The following is an 18015-nucleotide window of genomic DNA, read 5'->3' on the forward strand; positions in this document are numbered from 1 at the left end:
AAGTATGTAGTATAGTAAGTACATCATCAGCAATAAGAAATGCTGCCATTTGCCTTGCCCCACCAGTACCTGATGTGTCAGAGAGAAGCTATTTTTAAATCAGGAAGTATAATGTTGAGAGAACCCAAAAGAAGTTAAGCAGTTATGCAGTTAAAAGTGACAAGAGGTTTTCATTACAACAAAAGTTTCTTCAGAGGACTGTGAGTTGTGCAGGAATACTACACAGATACCTCAATGCTGCTCTTTGCCCGCTGTTACTAGCAATATCCTAGTATCCTGAAACCAGGGGATCAACCAAAATCTAATAGGTGAAATGTAAACCTGCGTCATCTAGGGAGTTGACAATCCTACTGCTTTCTTGGGCTGACTGCATTGAGTGTTCCTGAAAAGTTTTGTATCCCTCCATTCTTCCCAGCAAGCTTCCTGCATTCAACTGTTCCCTTCTCCTCACTTAAAGGAGTTGCTGCGACTTCCCCTCTCTGTGGACATTGTCCCCTTTTGTTCTTTTTTTTTGTCCGGGGCATTTTATAACCACCTGCTCCTCAAGTCTACATCCTCTCCTTGCTTCCTCATTTCCCTCCAACATTCTTATTCTTTCTTTTTTTTTCTTTCTCTTTCAGGGTGCCAACATTTTAAACTCAGTTGGGACATGGGCAGAGCTAAGATGAGGGGTATTGTTTTGCTGGAATATGCTCAGTTCTGCCATCAACCGGTTCTCTGATCTATAAAGAGCTAGAAGCGGTTGAAACTCTGCCTCTGCCAGCCAGAAGATGACAGGGGCTCCATGTGCCCCCATTTCCCCCTTGAGTTCTCCAATTTGCTCATTGACGTCACTGAAATTTTGGAATTGATTGGATGCAGTCTTAAAAAGAAAACAAAAATTGTCCAAAGAAATGCATTCAAGTTGAATGTAAGGGCCTTGCAAGCCTGGCCTGTTCCTTTTTGGTTTTGTATTTTTGGCCTTTCTGTTAATAATTTTAATTCACTTAAGTTCATGCAAAATCTGCCTTTAAGATCTCTAGCTTGTTCTTTTTTTCTTTTTTTTCTTTTTTTTTCTTTTTTTTTTTTTTTGTGGCATCCTATCTTTGTCCCTTTTCTGGCTCCCTTCTGTTCTTTGCAATGAGTACAAGGCTATTGTTGTGATAGTTTCTTACACACTGTTCTGTCTTAGTGTGATTCCTTTCTTCACTACTAACTTCATTTCATTACTTTGTCCTTACTCCAAGCTATCATTATCCATAAAATCATTTGGCCCATTTTAATTGCTCTCAAGACTTTTCTGCAACAATTCTTTTATTTGACTGGCTAGTTAGACAGCCTTTAGGGAATCACATTTTTTTTCCTTTTTTTAAAGGTGTCTTTTTAATGTTGTTTGGTTTTGGTGTTTTTTCTTTAAGAATTCAGAACTGCATCTGGCCTGTATCAACACATAGTTTTGGTTTTGTGGGTGGAGTTTAGGCTTGTCCTCCCACTTCTGTTATGTCCTTTCATTTTTTGCTTTTTTTTTTTTTTTCCAATAGACAGTCTTGCTGTGTCTGCAAATCTCTTTAAGCTCTTATCTTGCTTAAGGATGAGAGTTACTATGTGCTAGTTTAACAAAAATAACTGTTTGCAAAGCATGTAGTATGAATCACTTTCTTGCTTGTGTATTCTTTAACCAATTGATAATGTTACTACTTGGCATATGCATTTTTTTCCTTGATCACTTGTATTCTTGTAACTGGTGTTCTGTGTGTTTGGATAAATTTGACACCTATTTAATTTTAATAACATCTGGGCCTGAACAGGTGCTCTTCTGGCTTCAAGTATTAACCTTTATTTCTTCAGGTGGGGGGCAAGGGGAGGGCACGGGGGGTGGTGTAAGAAAATGTAATATGGACAGAGCACACTGTTCTGAAGTTATGCCACCAATGCATGTGCACTCTTCTAAAAGCCCTTATGTGGGGAAACTATTGTGGAGATATGAGTACAGCATTATTGAATTTGTGGAAATACAGAAGCAGGATTAACTCTTAATTTGCTTCTGGACTATTCTTTAGAAGCAAGATAACCAGGTTGTGGGAGTCATCCTATTACCAGTTTTATAAAGTAACTTTATACAAATACAAGTATTTTTAAAATTTTTGTAAACAGTGGTTTAAAATATAAATGTCCCCTGGGATTTCTTTAATAGTTTCATCTTGCAAAAGGGTAATCATGTGCTGTATGTGCATAAATTGATTTTTTTACGTTGCTTCTGAAGTCATATACTCCTGTACAACTTCTTTGGTCTGCATGTTTCTTCTCTGCATAAGATTCACTTCTCATTTTCAGCAGGAGGTAGTACATCACTGGTACTGAAGTTTTTGCAAGAATGTTTAAAATAAATGTGTGTTTTTATTTTGGTTTTCAGTTATTTACCAGAAATACACAGATATGCAGGTATTGTGAATTGCTGTCTGTCACTTTCTTCTCAAGCTGGAGACTTGTCATTGCTGCAGATTGTTCTGAAACTGGGAAGGAATAGCAAAAGTATTCATCCAAGGTGTATTACACTGTGTCATGTTAGCTTGTCAAGACCCAAGATGTCAGTGTCATTGCTTAAGCAGCAATGCAGACCTCTGCCCTTGATGCCAGTGATGGAGTTGCTGTTCTCAAACTAGTAAGCTTCACATGCAGGCCCCTTGTGCATGTGTAGTAGCTATGCTGGCCAACTACCTAAAGCTGTCCATATCATGCTACATTGATAACTTTTCAGTGATGATTTTGTGCATATATAAATATATATCCAACCATGATGGTATTTTATCAGTAATGTCAAACTTTCATCTGTCTTTTATAGAATAACAATAATTTGGATGCCTGTTGTGCAGTTCTGTCTCAGGAGAGCACAAAGTACCTCTACGGTGAAGGAGACCTAGGTTTTTCGGATGATTCTGGGATCCCTGGACTACGAAATCACATGACTTCTCTTAATTTGGATTTGCAGTCACAGAATGTGTATCACCATGTAAGAGACGGAAGTAGAATGAATGGAAGTAGGACTCTAGCACACAGCGTTAGCGATGGACACCTTCAAACCAGTCAGCCCAGCAATGAACTGTTTCAGCAGGAACCACAGACAGCACCTGCGCAGGTTCCGCAAGGATTTAATGTCTTTGGCATGGCTAATACAGTTAGTGCTTCTAATCCAGGGCAACACCTTGGATTTCACCTAGGCAGCAAAGGAGTATCTAACTTGTCTCAACAAACGCCCAGATTCAACCCCATTATGGTAACTTTAGCCCCAAACATTCAGCCTGGCCGCAATACCCCCACGTCTTTGCACATACATGGTGTACCTCCTCCTGTCCTTAACAGTCCACAGGGAAATTCTATCTATATTAGGCCTTATATCACAGCTCCTAGTGGTACAACTCGACAGACGCAGCAGCAGCCAGGCTGGGCATCTCAGTTTAATCCTATGCACCCTCAGCAAGTCTACCAGCCTTCGCAGCCAAGTCCTTGGACTACTCTTCCTACATCCAGTTCTACGCCACATACCTCATCGCAACACTCAACGCAGCCAAACCAGCAAGGCCACCAGACTTCTCATGTCTATATGCCTATCAGTTCTCCTACTACTCCACAAGCACCTATGATTCATTCATCTGGTAGCTCGCAATCCTCTGCTCATAGCCAATACAACATTCAGAACATATCCACAGGACCTCGCAAAAACCAAATTGAAATCAAACTTGAACCACCACAACGAAACAGTTCCTCTAAGTTGCGCTCAACTGGCCCTCGCACCTCCACTACTCCCTCTTCCCTCAACAGCCAGACATTAAGTAGAAGTCAGCCCACTGTTTACATATCGGCCAGTCCTCCAAATACTGATGAAGTGATCACACGTGGTCAGCCTAAGGTCTACATTTCAGCAAATGCCACAGCAGGAGATGATCAAGTTGTACGGAACCAGCCCACGCTTTTCATATCGACAAATCCTGGAGTATCTGCCACTTCTAGGAATATGTCTGGTCAAGTAAGCATGGGTCCTGCATTTATTCATCACCATCCACCCAAGAGTCGAGCAGTGGGCAACAGCACCACTGCAACCTCTCCTCGAGTGGTGGTTACGCAGCCTAACACAAAATATACTTTTAAAATTACAGTTTCTCCAAATAAGCCCCCTGCAGTTTCCCCAGGGGTAGTCTCCCCAACCTTTGAACCTACAAACCTTCTAAACCTTCCCGATCACTATGTTGAACCAGAGGGTATCCAGCATCTTACTGACCCTGTTTTAGCACATGTGGATAGGATCAGTGATGCACGGAAATTGAGTATGGGATCTGATGATGCTGCCTACACGCAAGGTAATATTCTTAATATAAATAGTAGAGATTTCAACCAGATTGTCAATTCACTATGTAGATTACAGAACGTGAAGCAGTTGATAAACCTTTGTGATGTTAATGTTATCTTCAATTTTAGCATTCTTCAGCGTTTCCTAAATCAGTAAAAGGTCTATAAGCAAGTCGTAGATTTCTTTTTATGGCAAAGACATGCAACTGAATATTTGGAGATAATTCTTCTGTTTGTCCTAGTAGATATGTTATCTGTTTAGTGAAGTGGAGTCATAGTGTCTTTGTTTCTTTGTCGTTTTGAAGGAAATGTCTAAGCTTGTTCAATTTGTCCTGATGATTTAAAGTTACAAGTCTACTGGCAGATTTTTGGATCAGTTGAGATACTGTTTCCACTGGATAAAAATCCCTATTTGTTTTTGCGAATGTTATTTAAAAATCAAGACAAGCAGACTTCAGAAGCAATTAGTGGGACGTAATGCCTCTGTTTCCTTATGTGTGCCCAGCAATAAAATGCTTCAAGCTTTGATACTTCTGTTATGTTCTAAACTGAGATAGAGGACCACAACAAAGAAAACCATTTGAAAGGATCAGTAACATAAAAGAAGGGTGAAATGTAATGTGATACGACAACCCGATCTGTTAATCTTTTTCTTCTATTTTAATATTTTTACGTGCTTTTGTTACTGTCTTGATGGTTTAGTAAGCTACTGTGGGCCATTTGGATGAAGACGTTGAATGAGTGTTAGGATATTTATGCAGTATTCGGAACGGATTGTCAAAATCATTTCTCAGCTTATTGGTTCTTTTTGGACTCAGCAAATAATTTGGCATTCAACTGTTTTGTTCCATGACTAAATACGCTTCAGGTTAGACTTTGTGTAAGTACAATGATCAGGACACTAAGGCTGGCGCACATCTGGAGTACTGTAGTAATGAAGAGAATTGAAAGTGATTTTAGCTTATGCACTACTTCTGGAGACAATTATATTGTTGGTGAGAGAGTAGCCCATCCTAACTCAAGTATCTAAAGGTTAGGTGTCAAAACTAAATCATCCTAGGCGGTGTTTTACAATGTGTGAAGAATTAAAGAACTTAGGAATGGGGTTCATATGTAGATAAGTGAAACAAATGCCCTCTAGAAGCAGTATTTCCCTTTCCTTACTCTTTCCTTACTCTTTTCCTGCCTACTTTAGTTCTAGGTAGCTTAAGATACCCAGAAATGAAGCAAGAGGAATCTCATCCTTATTACTGTAAACACTCTTACTGCCCGGGCACTCTGCATTTGAGGTGCTTGTTGGGGAAGGGTGTCTTCTCTCCTGTTCCCCTCTTCCTACTGGAGGACTGACTCCTGCCAGGCCAGCCCTTCATCTCTTGTTCCCCCAATAGTAATGGCTGCTCTAGACGGACTTGCTGCCGTCTCTGCAAGCAGTACAAGTATCAGCATCCACTTTCCCAAGCTGAGGCGAGTTTGTGAAGCCCAATTCTGCCGTGCAGCCTTGCATTCAAAAGTTGTGACTAGCTGATAGAGGACCCAGTTGTTCCTGAAGCCAAGGCATAGACACAATTTTTAGTAGTGTAGATGTGTGATGTGAGCTGGTGTAGCTTTTGTCTGTGCTGACATTGGAGAAATACCTTCCTTTTATGTCTTTCAATAGTTTGTGTAAACCACTCTCATGTTTCCCAAGTTCAGAAGTGCTTGGGACTTCTGGCATGTGTAGCTCCATTTCTGCTGTAACAAGTACAGTGTTCTTTATTTTCGTCATGATTTAATCTTTTGAAAGTCAAGGCATTTATGACTGATTTACTGGTATGACTGTGATATCTGGAAGTCCTAATTATTGCTTCTAGAGCTGGATCTGTTTCCTAGAGGTGGTTGGCCTTGGTTTTATATTTTTTGTACACACTACATGTGATTTGAGTTACTTGGTGCTTTCCGTTGTGAGGCCATGTTCTCAGCTACATGTAGTTTAGCAAGACTGCGCAGAGTCCATCCATACCAGGTGCTTGTCTCACTTTAATTTTAGCCAAAACAGATGAGTAGTTTCTCTGGCTCTGATTAGAGAAAAATGTATTTTCATCAGCTTTTCCATTTCTGCCCCGAATGCTTCGTATCTTGGCAAGGAGAACTAAAACTGGCTTGGGGTAGAAGGAATGTGGAAAGTAGAGTTGATTTGGTGTCAAAGGAGATCTCTTTCACTTTGTTCCAGTGAAACAGATTCATAAGCATGGTCCAGCCCCAGAATAGGAGGAGGGAATAGAAGGTGTTGGACCCAAGCGCTGCCTGGAACTGTAGTTGCTTTGGTGAAAAGCAGAGGGAGCTGATGGCAGCAGTTCTCCTTCCTTTGTTCCATCGTCTTGGTTTCTGTTCAGACAGAAGTACGGCCCTGGCTAGAGTGCCTGAACATGAGGATTTGAGCTCCGTATCAAAAGGGCAGGATGAAACGGTCATCCCAAAGAGAGGATAAGTATTTCAGGTGTGCAGTAACAGGATACAAAGACCTCAAGTCTCTCACCAGCCAAGAGCAGGATGGCCTCTGGCCACTAGAGAGTACTGGGCTCGCTCAGAGCCTGGAGCAGGTCACGAACACCGTCCTTGTGCCGGCGTACAGACATGCAGCTCTCTGGTAAAGTACAGGGCTTGCCTGCCTCGGAGCTCATCTATTCATACAAGTTACAGAATCATGAATCCAGAGATAAATGAAGGCATTGCAGAACCGAAGTTGTCCGAGGGACTTAATTTCAATTCTGATATTGTGTAGGCACTCCAGCCTTTTCTTTTCATGATTACATTTCTGGTTTTCTGCCATGGTTTCTTCTGCTGTTCTCTCCCTGAAGTCTCAGTGGGTAGCTGAAGGCTGTCACAGATTTTTGGTTAGCTTAGTGCCAGAAATGTAGGCTGTACGATGTGAAAACAAGTAGGGTAATGCTCAGATACTGCTGATGTAGTTAAGACATACGTGTTACCCCGGAATACTGGGTTATCTCTCTGCAGTTGGCTTTGATGCCAAGGAAGTCGCTGCCGGCAGGCTTTTCAGAAGCAGTTGCTAATTGCATGTTCCTTGTTTTTGGGAATTCCAGTCTGAGATCCTGTGGACTTGCTCATGGAAATGTTGACAGCACCCATGCACTAGTGAGGTCAATAAGAATTAATAATGTTAGAAAAATCATACGAGAAGCATGCTGGAAAGGACAGCCAAAAGAGGATAAACTTCCATGCTAATCTAGTTAGTTTCCTGTATGTACAAGAGTATCGATTCCCATTACTTAGGAGATTTCAGTGTGTAATACAACTTTACTAATACACTTAACAGAGATTTCAGTATGCTGTTTAAGTGCCGTACAGGTGATAAACAGTGATACTCATATAGAAACTGAAAATTCAGTGCTCAGAAATGTTCATGCATGCAGGCATCTGTTGAATAGTGAGGTGAACCAATTATTTCGTAATTGCTCATTCTCTGTAAAGCTTTCAGCCTCTATAATGGGCAAGCAACGGTGCTATCAAAAAATTATGTAATAATTTGTGGCTTTAAGTTGTTGTACTAGAAAGCTTAATTAAGTCCCTTAGTTCAATACTGTTTGGCTTTTGACTATCTGACACTTCCAGATTTTTTTTTCTTTAACTTAAGGAGGGGCTGGTATACATAGTTACAGTCTTAATCACCTGTACCAGGTGTATAGGTATTTATGTGGATGTACCTTTACTTAGCAACTCTTGCCACCCTGTTTTTAATGTCAATATATTAATTGCAAAACTAGTAACTTGACATTTTTGCACAAATCTCAGTTACTGTTTCTTGGAGCTTTAAGTTTTCAAAAAGAAAAAAAAAAGCTGCAGGAAGTAAATTTCTTAAAATCCTAACTAATCCTTATATATGTTCTTAAAAAAAAATAGTGATTTGAGATAGAGCTGTGCCCCATGCTCTAAGAGTCCTGAAGTTCACTGCATCATGTGACATAAGAAAACATACAGCATTATATTTGGCTCTGCATGGCAGGCATATGCGCCCTCAGTGGAGCTCTCATTCAAAGCATTAAAAATAAAAGTGGAAAGGGCATTACAGGATAACAGAAATCAGTATGGAGTGTTGAAATTGCATGGGAAAATAAGGGAATTTTGTGGAGCTTCAGGTACGGATTTTGAAAGTATGCATGAACAGAGGTCTGTCCTTGAGAATTTCGCAGACATTGCTACAGAGGAATTGCATTACCAGAACTCTCCTTTCCCCCACGTGGTAACAACAAAGAAATTTTGAGAATGAAAATTCTTAGGTCAGTAGAGTAGGGTGGAATCATTGTGTCCCTATATTAGCTTTTTTCTTAGATACACTTAAAATAATTACTGCTTTAGATGGTCTTTTGTTGTTTAAAATTCACATTCACAGATGCTCTGGGAAAACAATTCTGTATACATTTTCAGACAGGTTATGTTCTGTACCTGTTAGAATGGGTTTCTGGTGAGGAAGCAATGGTCTTTTGTCTTCCCAAGTTGCATGCTTCCTATAATTAAGCTGGTTTGCAGCTGTTTTGTGGGAAGTGCCACTGTTTCCTTTGACATTGACACGCATGTTGTCAGAGAATGGAAGTGCACTGTTTGCCAGTCTGCCGAATGGAGAATGCAAAGCTGGAATAACTGAGGGTGCACAGTACCCCGTTTCCACATAATGAAAACGTGAAACATGGCTGTGAAATCAGTTCAAATTGTGGCATGCTGACAGTGAGTCAAGGAGGCAGACTTGGTAGCTCTTGTGCCACAGTGGCTACAGTAAATAGCTTCTTTTTAAGGATGTCTGAACATAGAAGTGCAAGCCTGAGCCTTTCTGCTTTGTCCTGCAAGTTAGCCTGTAGAGAATAAACTGGCATGTGCCTGTGCTGCCTGCATGGATGGGATCCTATTCCTACAAGTAATGCAGAATTATATATTTAAAAAAAAAAAAAAACTAATACACTTCTCCACTAGGCCTAGTACCTGAATTTCCTTTAATTCAGAGATGCCCTTTGCAGTTCTGTTAAAATTTCGCTAGCTCTGATCAACACTAGGGGGAGCCGATTACTTACATTGCTGTTCCTTATTAATAAGTACTGGTGGGGGGGATTTGTCACCCCATTATTTTTCTACAGCTGTCAAATGAGTATTTATGCAAAATTGCCAAATTCCATATGAAAGCCACCACTTGAACTAATGTCTTGTCAGTTCCTTATCCAAGTTATTTTTTATAGAAGTTTAGCATAGCAATAGCAAATGATTATTTTTCTTTAATCATCATAATAATTTTGTAATGCATGTGTTTAAAATAAAATATTTGGGGATTTAAAATGGTAAAACAGTCACAAGGCAGCTAGGAGAAAAAAAAAACATGAATAGTGTCTGGAAAGTGATGTGAAAATGAAAATGCCATGGGCATCCAGCAGTGCTTTCTGCACCCTGTGCGATTCCATACTGACAGCTGGATTTGTAAACCACAGATGGGGGAGAATGTTGAAATGAGTTGTTTGCTTGCCCTTTAGGAGCACGGCTAGGGGAAAAAAAAAAAAAAAAGGTCTTCCAAAGAGGCAGTCTTATTCAAAGCCTTGCTCTTGACTGCGTGCCACGCCGTGTGTCCTGGAGATGCTCTGGTAGTGCTCTTCTCGCCTTCCACGTGCAGCTCAGTCACTGCTAACCCACAGCCTGCATCTGTAGCTCTGGCAGCTCTGAAGAGTCCTGGGCCTGCTTGTGCTGCTGCGGGTCACATCCCAATAACATGGCCTTCAGGGAGCTGGTGCAGCAGTAATACTAAGGCAATGAAAGCAGAAGGGACTTGTCTGAAAGTGGAAAATAAGTCTAGGAGGAAAAAGGCTTTGTGATCTCCCTGTAAAAGTGGGGTGGGGGCAAAGCAGCCTTTGATTTCCTTTCTGTATCATTGCAGCTACGTTTCTGGCTCCAGGAGCTCATCAACAGAACAAAGTTCTTTTCCTTGCTTGTTTCTAAAGGCTGTTTGAGAGGGGAGGCTGTATTTTGAGACGACTTAAATCATGATTCTCAGTCTTCAACAAAAGTCTACATTGGGATTCCAGTTGCAATGCTTTTGCACTGCGTGAGAGCACAGCTGCACCTTCTACTGCAGCGTGGCTTGTGGGTGGGCAAATAAAGGTGCCCATCTATACAAACACTTCTAAACTGAACAAAAACAAGTGGAAAGCTGTACAGCGCTGTCACTTCAATATCTTTTGAACACGTGGCTTAAAAGCCTGGACTGAATCTGAGTAGGGCCTTGGAGTTCTCTTACACTGTACAAAAATAGTTTGGCATGGTTCCTCCTGAAGAACCTCCGAGAGACAAAGTGTGTGAGTGAGCAAACAGGCAGGAATGGCAGCAGAGGGCAGTTCTACCTGCTGAAGCTGTGGAAGGTTTCATCTTTTTGATGTGCCTTTTTTTTCCTGCTGCTGCTGCTCAGGGAAGCTAACCAGCCAAATTAGTGCTTTGACCTTATTGGCACCTGAAAGGCGCTGTGGTGAATCAAACCTCGTGTTTCAGCCAGTCGTGTTTAAATGCTTGGTTTCAGAGGCAAATTTCTATCTTTTTTAAAACCTTGTTGTTGCTATTTCTAAATAATTTCCACAGTGCTATAGTCTGCGAAGCTGGTCCACACTTAGACTGTTTATTAATTTAATGGATGAACAGCTATGCAGAAGTTGAAGTGATCGTTGAGTTTATTTAATGAAATATTTCTTTCATTTGTGTAGAAAGTGCTTATTGCTTTGAGCAGTGTTATCTGCTCATTTGGTGATATTTAACAGTACACCAGTCTTTAATGAGCTAAACTCTTGTATAAATTCAATTGCATGTTCTGTTTACGTTCCTTATAGGTTTAAAAAGCTTTGGTTTAAATGCTGACATTGCTGTCTCTAAATCAGGCCTCCTTATGTTATTTGATGTATGAATAGGAAGCAGCGATAGAAATTAGAAGCTGAGCTAATGGTTCTGCACCCCAGTTCGGGGGTAAAGAGGTGGCATGCAGTCCAGCCTCTGTGATAAATATAACCGATGTTTACCAGCAGCATTGCTTGTAGCACTTTCTGTTTTGGTTTCGCTTATGTCTCTGCTATGAAAAGAACACTGGATTATGTTCTAATCCAAACAGTAATAAAAGTCAAGATCTGAGTTCTTACCTCACATATATCGTGCGCTTTCTGGAATTTCATTCATCCCATCTCCTTTACAGTGACTGAGCAGAACACAATGCAAGGAAAAATTTGGTGGTGGTTTCTGGTAGCCATTCGTGTAGATGTGCTGGGTTCTTGAAAAAGACTTTTACAGATTACAGCTAAATTTTGCACGGTCATCTATTACATAATATGACTCTCATTGTACTTGCTCATTGTCTGCAATTGATTTGTGCTGTTTCAAAAAATGTAATGTTTTATGGCAGAGACCTTCTTGCGAGGAGAATGGAAAAGCAATCTGTAGAAATGTTTGTCTCTATTTTCCCGAATACTAACTTTCATCTTTATCTGATGTTGTCATATGAAGGATAATAAAGTAGATAAAACGGGACTTTATGTATTGCAGCTTTACTGGTACACCAGAAGGCCAGGATGGAGCGACTTCAACGAGAACTTGAGATTCAAAAGAAAAAGTTGGATAAACTAAAATCAGAGGTCAATGAAATGGAGAATAATCTGACACGAAGGCGGCTGAAAAGATCGAATTCTGTTTCCCAAATTCCATCAGTAAGTTGAAACGTCTGTAGGCTATAAACCTAAACCACAAGCATGGTCTGTCATAATAAATTAAAGGAACAGTGGCTCATATATTGACAATACACTACTGATAGGCAGTACAGCTAGAACTGAGCTGGTGAACAGTGTAGTTTAGAAACTGAACGTGCATTATTTAGCCATCAGCCTTTTCAGTTCAACTGTTTTGTGAAATGTTGCTTTCAATGGCAGTCACAAAAGATTTCAGTCTACAACTGAATAGTTGTACTGCTTTTTGCACAGTATTTTTTTTGTTCTTCATGCATGTACCAATCTCAAAGAAACTGATAAAGCTGTTAGTGCCAGATCAGCCATTGATCTGATGGACCACGGGCTCTGTTCTAACAACAATCAGGAGTTGTACAGTCAGCTCTGAAGTCTGATAAGTGTTCAGTGGGTCTGAAAGCTTTTTGTAGGGTTATGATTGGACTGGAACAAAGATCATCGCAAGGGGAGGTTCTCTTATCTTCACTTCTAAAATAACTAAATGCTATCTACTGATTTGTGAATGATAACTGATGATAAAATGGGAAAACTTAGTCTAACAGGCAGATTTATTTTTTCAGCTGGAAGAAATGCAACAGTTAAGAAGTTGTAACAGACAGCTGCAGATAGACATAGATTGCCTAACCAAAGAGATTGATCTTTTTCAAGCAAGAGGTACAGTATGCTCTTAGTACATCAGCAACTGTAGATGTTGATTTTATGTTCTCCTTTCACTGTCTGCATGTATCAAAAGAGGGTGTTATAAATTATGGGTGTACATACTGTTCGCAAAATCATCACATTTGTTTGAATGGAACCATGAAAGTAACTGTTTCAAGCCTTTTGTTTTTGTTGGCTTTATGACTCTTCTTAATCCCATGGTCATTCGTATCTCATACTTGGCTCAGAAGGGAGACTTGCAATACCGTTTATATAATAAATGCTGGAAAAAAATCTCTTTGGTCACTTGAATATCAGCAGAGAGGGGGAAGAAGTTTTTCTAAATAATGTAGCCATACATACATGTTCTTCTTTCCCATCTTCTGTTTCTGTCTTGTATTCAGCATCTCTAGTTGGCAACCAATGTACTGTTGTAACTCTGTGTTCTTCTCTTTCAAATTTCAGATTCTGTATCTGTGTTACAGCAAATTGGAGTTAGGAGTTCCTCTAAGTATTGAATCCAAACCTGTATTATATACTACATAGTAGATCATACAGTTACAATTAAAAAAGTCTCAGCTGAACTAATAAAATACTCTTAAATATTTAAGAGTGGGGAAGAAAGTCATATTTAAGGAGCTTGGTCAGTCAGCAAAGAGCTGGGCAGTAGAAGTCAGGACTCCTGGATTTTGTTTCTGACTTCATTTTATATCGCGTATTTTAGGCATTAAGTTTCTCTGTGTATTCTTGACACCACTAATATCTCATTCTGGTTTGCACTGACACCTTTATGTAAAAGATAAGTGAATCATAGTACTGTCTCTTGGAATTACTGAAACAAGTTGATGTGCTTTCCTATCTGATTTTATTTTTAAAACTATTGCACATTCTTTTCTTTTTTTCATTTGTAGGACCACATTTTAATCCCAGTGCTATTCATAATTTTTATGATAATATTGGATTTCTTGGTCCGGTGCCACCAAAACCCAAAGGTACTGTATTGGTAAAATTTGGATATAATGCTAAATATCTGGTTTGCATCTAATATTAATTTTTTTCCTGTGATTCTAACTTAAATGTTGATTGTGAAATAGATTACTTCTGCAAGAGCATACAAATCCACCTGCCTATCATAGAAGGAAATTAACTTTAGCTTTCTGTTACTAGTTAGCATTTGCATTGACTCACAAATTTAAATGTCTAATCATTTGGTACTAGCCCTCTTGAAAACGCAAAGCTAACTCTAACTGGTTTATAAGACTCTAACGACCCTTCTGTCCTTTCCTTCTTTTCTTAATAAAATCCTAATAAAATTCTTAATAAAGTCATCAGTACTGCATCTTCATCCTTCATAAAATTTAATTTTCATTTTATCTTAAGTTTCACTTTAAGTATGATGCAGACTTAGACCAGAGTTATCACTCTCCACAGAAGAATGAAAAATAATTCTTTTTGCCATTGTGATCTGCATAGCATTGTACTTCTTGAGGGAGGCTCTGTCATCTTGAAGAAATTGCAACTGGGTGATTGCTAATGAGGTGTTCTCCAGTTGAAATAATTGGCTAAAAGTCTTTGCAATTGCATAAACAAGGAACCCTTAACTTCAGGAATTACTCTCCTCTCTTTTCGTCTTTTTCATCTCTTCACTTTTAATGTTTTCTCTTCTAAAATAGCTTAAGGTTGTTGCCTAACATGCTATGGAAAAAGATGCACTTTTATGCTTGGGAGGATTGCTGTACAGCATGACAGAGCTGGGCTTTGGTTTTTCTTTAGTGCATCTGGTTATCAGGTTTGGGGAAGAACTCTCAATATCCATTCTAGGGCTAACATGTTAAATACATTTTTCATATTTTCATAATTTTTTGCAAAGCACTTATTTTGTAGCATAAAAAATAATTTAGATTTCTCCATAGTCTTCACACTTTGAAATTTTTTGCATGCTTCCTATGCTGATTAACTTGTAAATTTCATTGCATTTTCCTGCAACAGCTCTGAGCTGAAACCAGAAAGGAAGAAAGCAGAGTGAAGGGATGGGAAACTTGCTTTTTGTAGTTTCGTGTTGTGCCATTTGGCTGACTTACAATGAAGCTGTAGTCAAGGGGGTGGTAAAAAGCTGCCTCTGTCACTAGTAATAACTGTGCAGTTCTCAGAGGAACAAGATAGTTCTCAGTTTCTGAAAAAAAAAATGCTCTAAAAATTCTTTCCATGCTGTTCTTGGTTAGTAACTGCTTATCTTATCTCTTTCATGTCACAGATCAGAGGTCCATTGTGAAAACACCAAAGATTGTTCCAGACACGGATGAAGATGAGGGAGCTCAGTGGAGTTGTACTGCCTGTACTTTTTTAAATCACCCGGCCTTAAATCGTTGTGAACAGTGTGAAATGCCCAGGCATTTCTGAGCCAACAGGCCCGATATCTTTTGTAGAACCACAGCAAACGTACAAGGAACTATCCAGTCATTGGGGGGGCAAAAAAAAGCATATATGTGTAGGATTTTGTAAAATTGAAGGTGTGACGAGATGGTGTTTTGCTAATGTTAAATGTCAGCCCACAGAGTTAGTAATACCTCAGTGTTGTGTCACAGGCAGTTGAAACTCATCGGCTGAAAGGTAATCTGCTGAAAGACTCGGTTGCCAGCTGCCTAAACCATGTGCAGTATTACCAGTATCCCGGTAACACGTGCCGTGTTCAGTGCTTGGGTGTTGCCCATCCTCTTCTCTGCCCCGATGTCACTACTGAATTTTGACAGGGGAAAGGAACAGAGTGCTAGCGTTTTTTGTTTTCGGAGCTTTCAATGAAACACTACATGCACAGAGGAGATCTAAAAGGAACAAGGTTTAACTATTTAAACTGTTTGCTGCCACACAGTGCCTTTGAGAAAGGGAGGAATTTCACAAATCAGTGGTACTCTTTGCCTTATCTTCCCTGAAAACATCTCTGTGAAGCCAGAAATCAGTACAATCACGTCTAAAGATGAAAAGGAAAAACTGCATGCGTTGTCTGTACAATACACACAGTGAAATACCCCAAAGCTTTTCCTACTGTACATAGCTCTAGAGCCTGCTTTAAGTGATTTCTTTTCTTCACCTTTATTATTTTCTTGTACTTCTGTATGTATAGTGTAATAGTCTTTTTGTTAACTTTTTTTCCCTTTAAGTGATTAAGCACGATCATGTCCCTTTTTTTAAGCTTTTATCTGAGAGAAGCAATGCCTTAAAATAAGAGCATTAATAAGAAACTATGCACAAAATAGCTTTCCTCTGCTCGTTCTGTACATTGCTCTTGTAAATGCTGATGATCTGTGAAGACCTGCAGATGCAGCGTGGTAAAAATGCAGGAAAAGTTGGAAGAGTTATGCATATAGTTCACTCTGTACACTGAGTTTTACGGTGGGTGACACGAGGTAGCATTTTGTCTGGCATGAGGGAACTTCTTAAACTAAGAAACTTTCAACCCACCAACAGATCAGCATCCGAGTTAAGCTTGCTTCATCTGCTGGGTATCTTGCAGACTCCTGAAGAGAGATTCGTTGGGGAAGTACACACAGTGCCAAAATCAACAGCAGCAGCATCATACAGCTTTGTTCAAGAACTTTAAATGCTTTCCTGTTTTGGCAGCCAGTTTCTAAGCCTGACTTTGGTGAAGTCTCATATTTATAGAAAACAAGGATAGCAATATTTAGGACAACTGAAATAAAGGCTGGAAAAGAGAAATCAAACAGACTTGAACACTGAAGCAACCTCAAGCATCTCTTTATGTTGATGATCTATTTTTTTAAGGAAAATATTCACATGATCAGGAATGTATGTAACAGATCAAGGAAATGGAATTGCAGTACAGTGTGTATGAAAGACAGCACACAGGATCATGTAGCAGCACTTAGAGGCTGGAGGGAGTGCTAACAATGTAGCAAGAGACAAAGTAGACTGTCACCCACTGTAAACATTTGCCAGTGGACACTCATTAGGAATTTTACAAGTGATCTATGTGAATGCACAAAGGCCTTTGTTTTGAAGGCTTTGCATTTTTTTATGTGGGAAGAAAATGCCAATCCCAGGTAATTAGGCAGTAGACCCAAAGCACTTGCATTCAATGCATTTTGTTCATAAAATGAGGCCTTGTTTTTCAGCTTCATCTGCAGTTCTATGTGAAGATTGACAAATCAGTTTTTACCTGTTTATTAATAAAACCTAATTTGGATATCTTGAGTTGATGGTTTTGTGATTTAGCTGGGTAAACTGTCTTTGTAACAGATAAGTTATTTATAAAAATTAAAAAAAAAAAAATTATATTCTAATGTTTGTTTTTGTGATTTGTTTACTTATTCCATGCTGTGGAGTAACAGAATAGTCAACAGAGCAATAAGTATTAACAGTATTAAAAACAAGCTGATTTCTTATGACCACAGGTTTTATGTAAGCCTTTGATTTGTCAGATCCTGTATCTTGACTCCCATGTATTGTCCATTTTAATGGGGGGCAGGAGGGATAATCCGTGCGCTTAAGGGTATATGACTTTTAAAATATTTTTCTAAATCAGAATGAACAACCACTTTGTCCAAGGTAATATATGAAATACTTTGTGTATTAAGGATTGATATGCTTAAGCTGTATTTTGTTGCAAAGTGTATTATAATAGATGTGGATGTGGAGTGTTCCTGGACATGTCTTTCCCACTTGGACCTTGTCTGGACAGATACATGGTGTATGGTACATGGGCTTTCCTGAGACAGTGATGCTGTGCCAAAAACATTCCTTAACATAAATTGATCAGCTGGCTTGCCTCGATCCACCGTGTGTAAAATAATGCTTGGAGCGAGGAGAGCAATAATTCAAATGAATGAACAAAAGTCAAAACTAATCTCCGCTGCGGGTGGAAAAAGCATGTTGGGAAATAGGTGAAAAGGAATTCTGCTCATCCTACTAAATGCTTAACTGATTATTTCTCTGCACTTATCTTACTGCTTATTTTCTGGGAGGAAAATAAAAAGTCTGTTTACATTGGAACTCCAGCTAGCTCTGCTAGCCATCGGCACATTAGTATAAGAGTGTATCCAGCAGCATTTTCAGTGCTTGATCCTGGGATAGAGGGACAAGAGAAATGACATCTCCAGTGCCTTCTATTCCACAGACTCTTACCTTCACCCTCGGGGGTTTGTGCTTTCTGTATTTCATGTTATGTGTGCCATTAGCTCTTGCCTTAAACTGATACCACTATATAGACATATCAGCATTACATTTTTAAATGGTAGAATTTTAAGGGTGTAAACTTTGAAAGCTGAAGTAGAACCAGACTTCACTGCTGAAT

General features: G+C 39.5%; 1 protein-coding gene across 3 annotated transcripts in view; it reads left to right on the top strand.

Annotated features, from left to right (window-relative positions):
* TAB2 (TGF-beta activated kinase 1 (MAP3K7) binding protein 2) overlaps positions 1 to 16999 on the top strand; it is a 58833-nt gene extending 41834 nt beyond the window's left edge. Inside the window, exons 3-8 of one of the 3 annotated variants that reach the window (XM_005008887.6) lie at positions 621 to 910; positions 2822 to 4334; positions 11875 to 12035; positions 12629 to 12722; positions 13619 to 13699; positions 14962 to 16999. In XM_005008887.6, coding sequence (XP_005008944.1) covers positions 785 to 910; positions 2822 to 4334; positions 11875 to 12035; positions 12629 to 12722; positions 13619 to 13699; positions 14962 to 15107 — 2121 coding nt within the window. In that variant the 5' untranslated portion in view covers positions 621 to 784 and the 3' untranslated portion in view covers positions 15108 to 16999. Of the gene's footprint in view, positions 1 to 620; positions 911 to 2444; positions 2642 to 2821; positions 4335 to 11874; positions 12036 to 12628; positions 12723 to 13618; positions 13700 to 14961 lie in introns of those variants that run through there. The other 2 variants (XM_021271557.4, XM_027454349.3) reach the window with 2 other exon arrangements.
* The last annotated feature ends 1016 nt before the right edge of the window (positions 17000 to 18015 follow it).

The sequence above is a fragment of the Anas platyrhynchos genome, chromosome 3, assembly GCF_047663525.1.
Source record: "Anas platyrhynchos isolate ZD024472 breed Pekin duck chromosome 3, IASCAAS_PekinDuck_T2T, whole genome shotgun sequence".
In the NCBI taxonomy this organism is placed as follows: domain Eukaryota; kingdom Metazoa; phylum Chordata; class Aves; order Anseriformes; family Anatidae; genus Anas; species Anas platyrhynchos.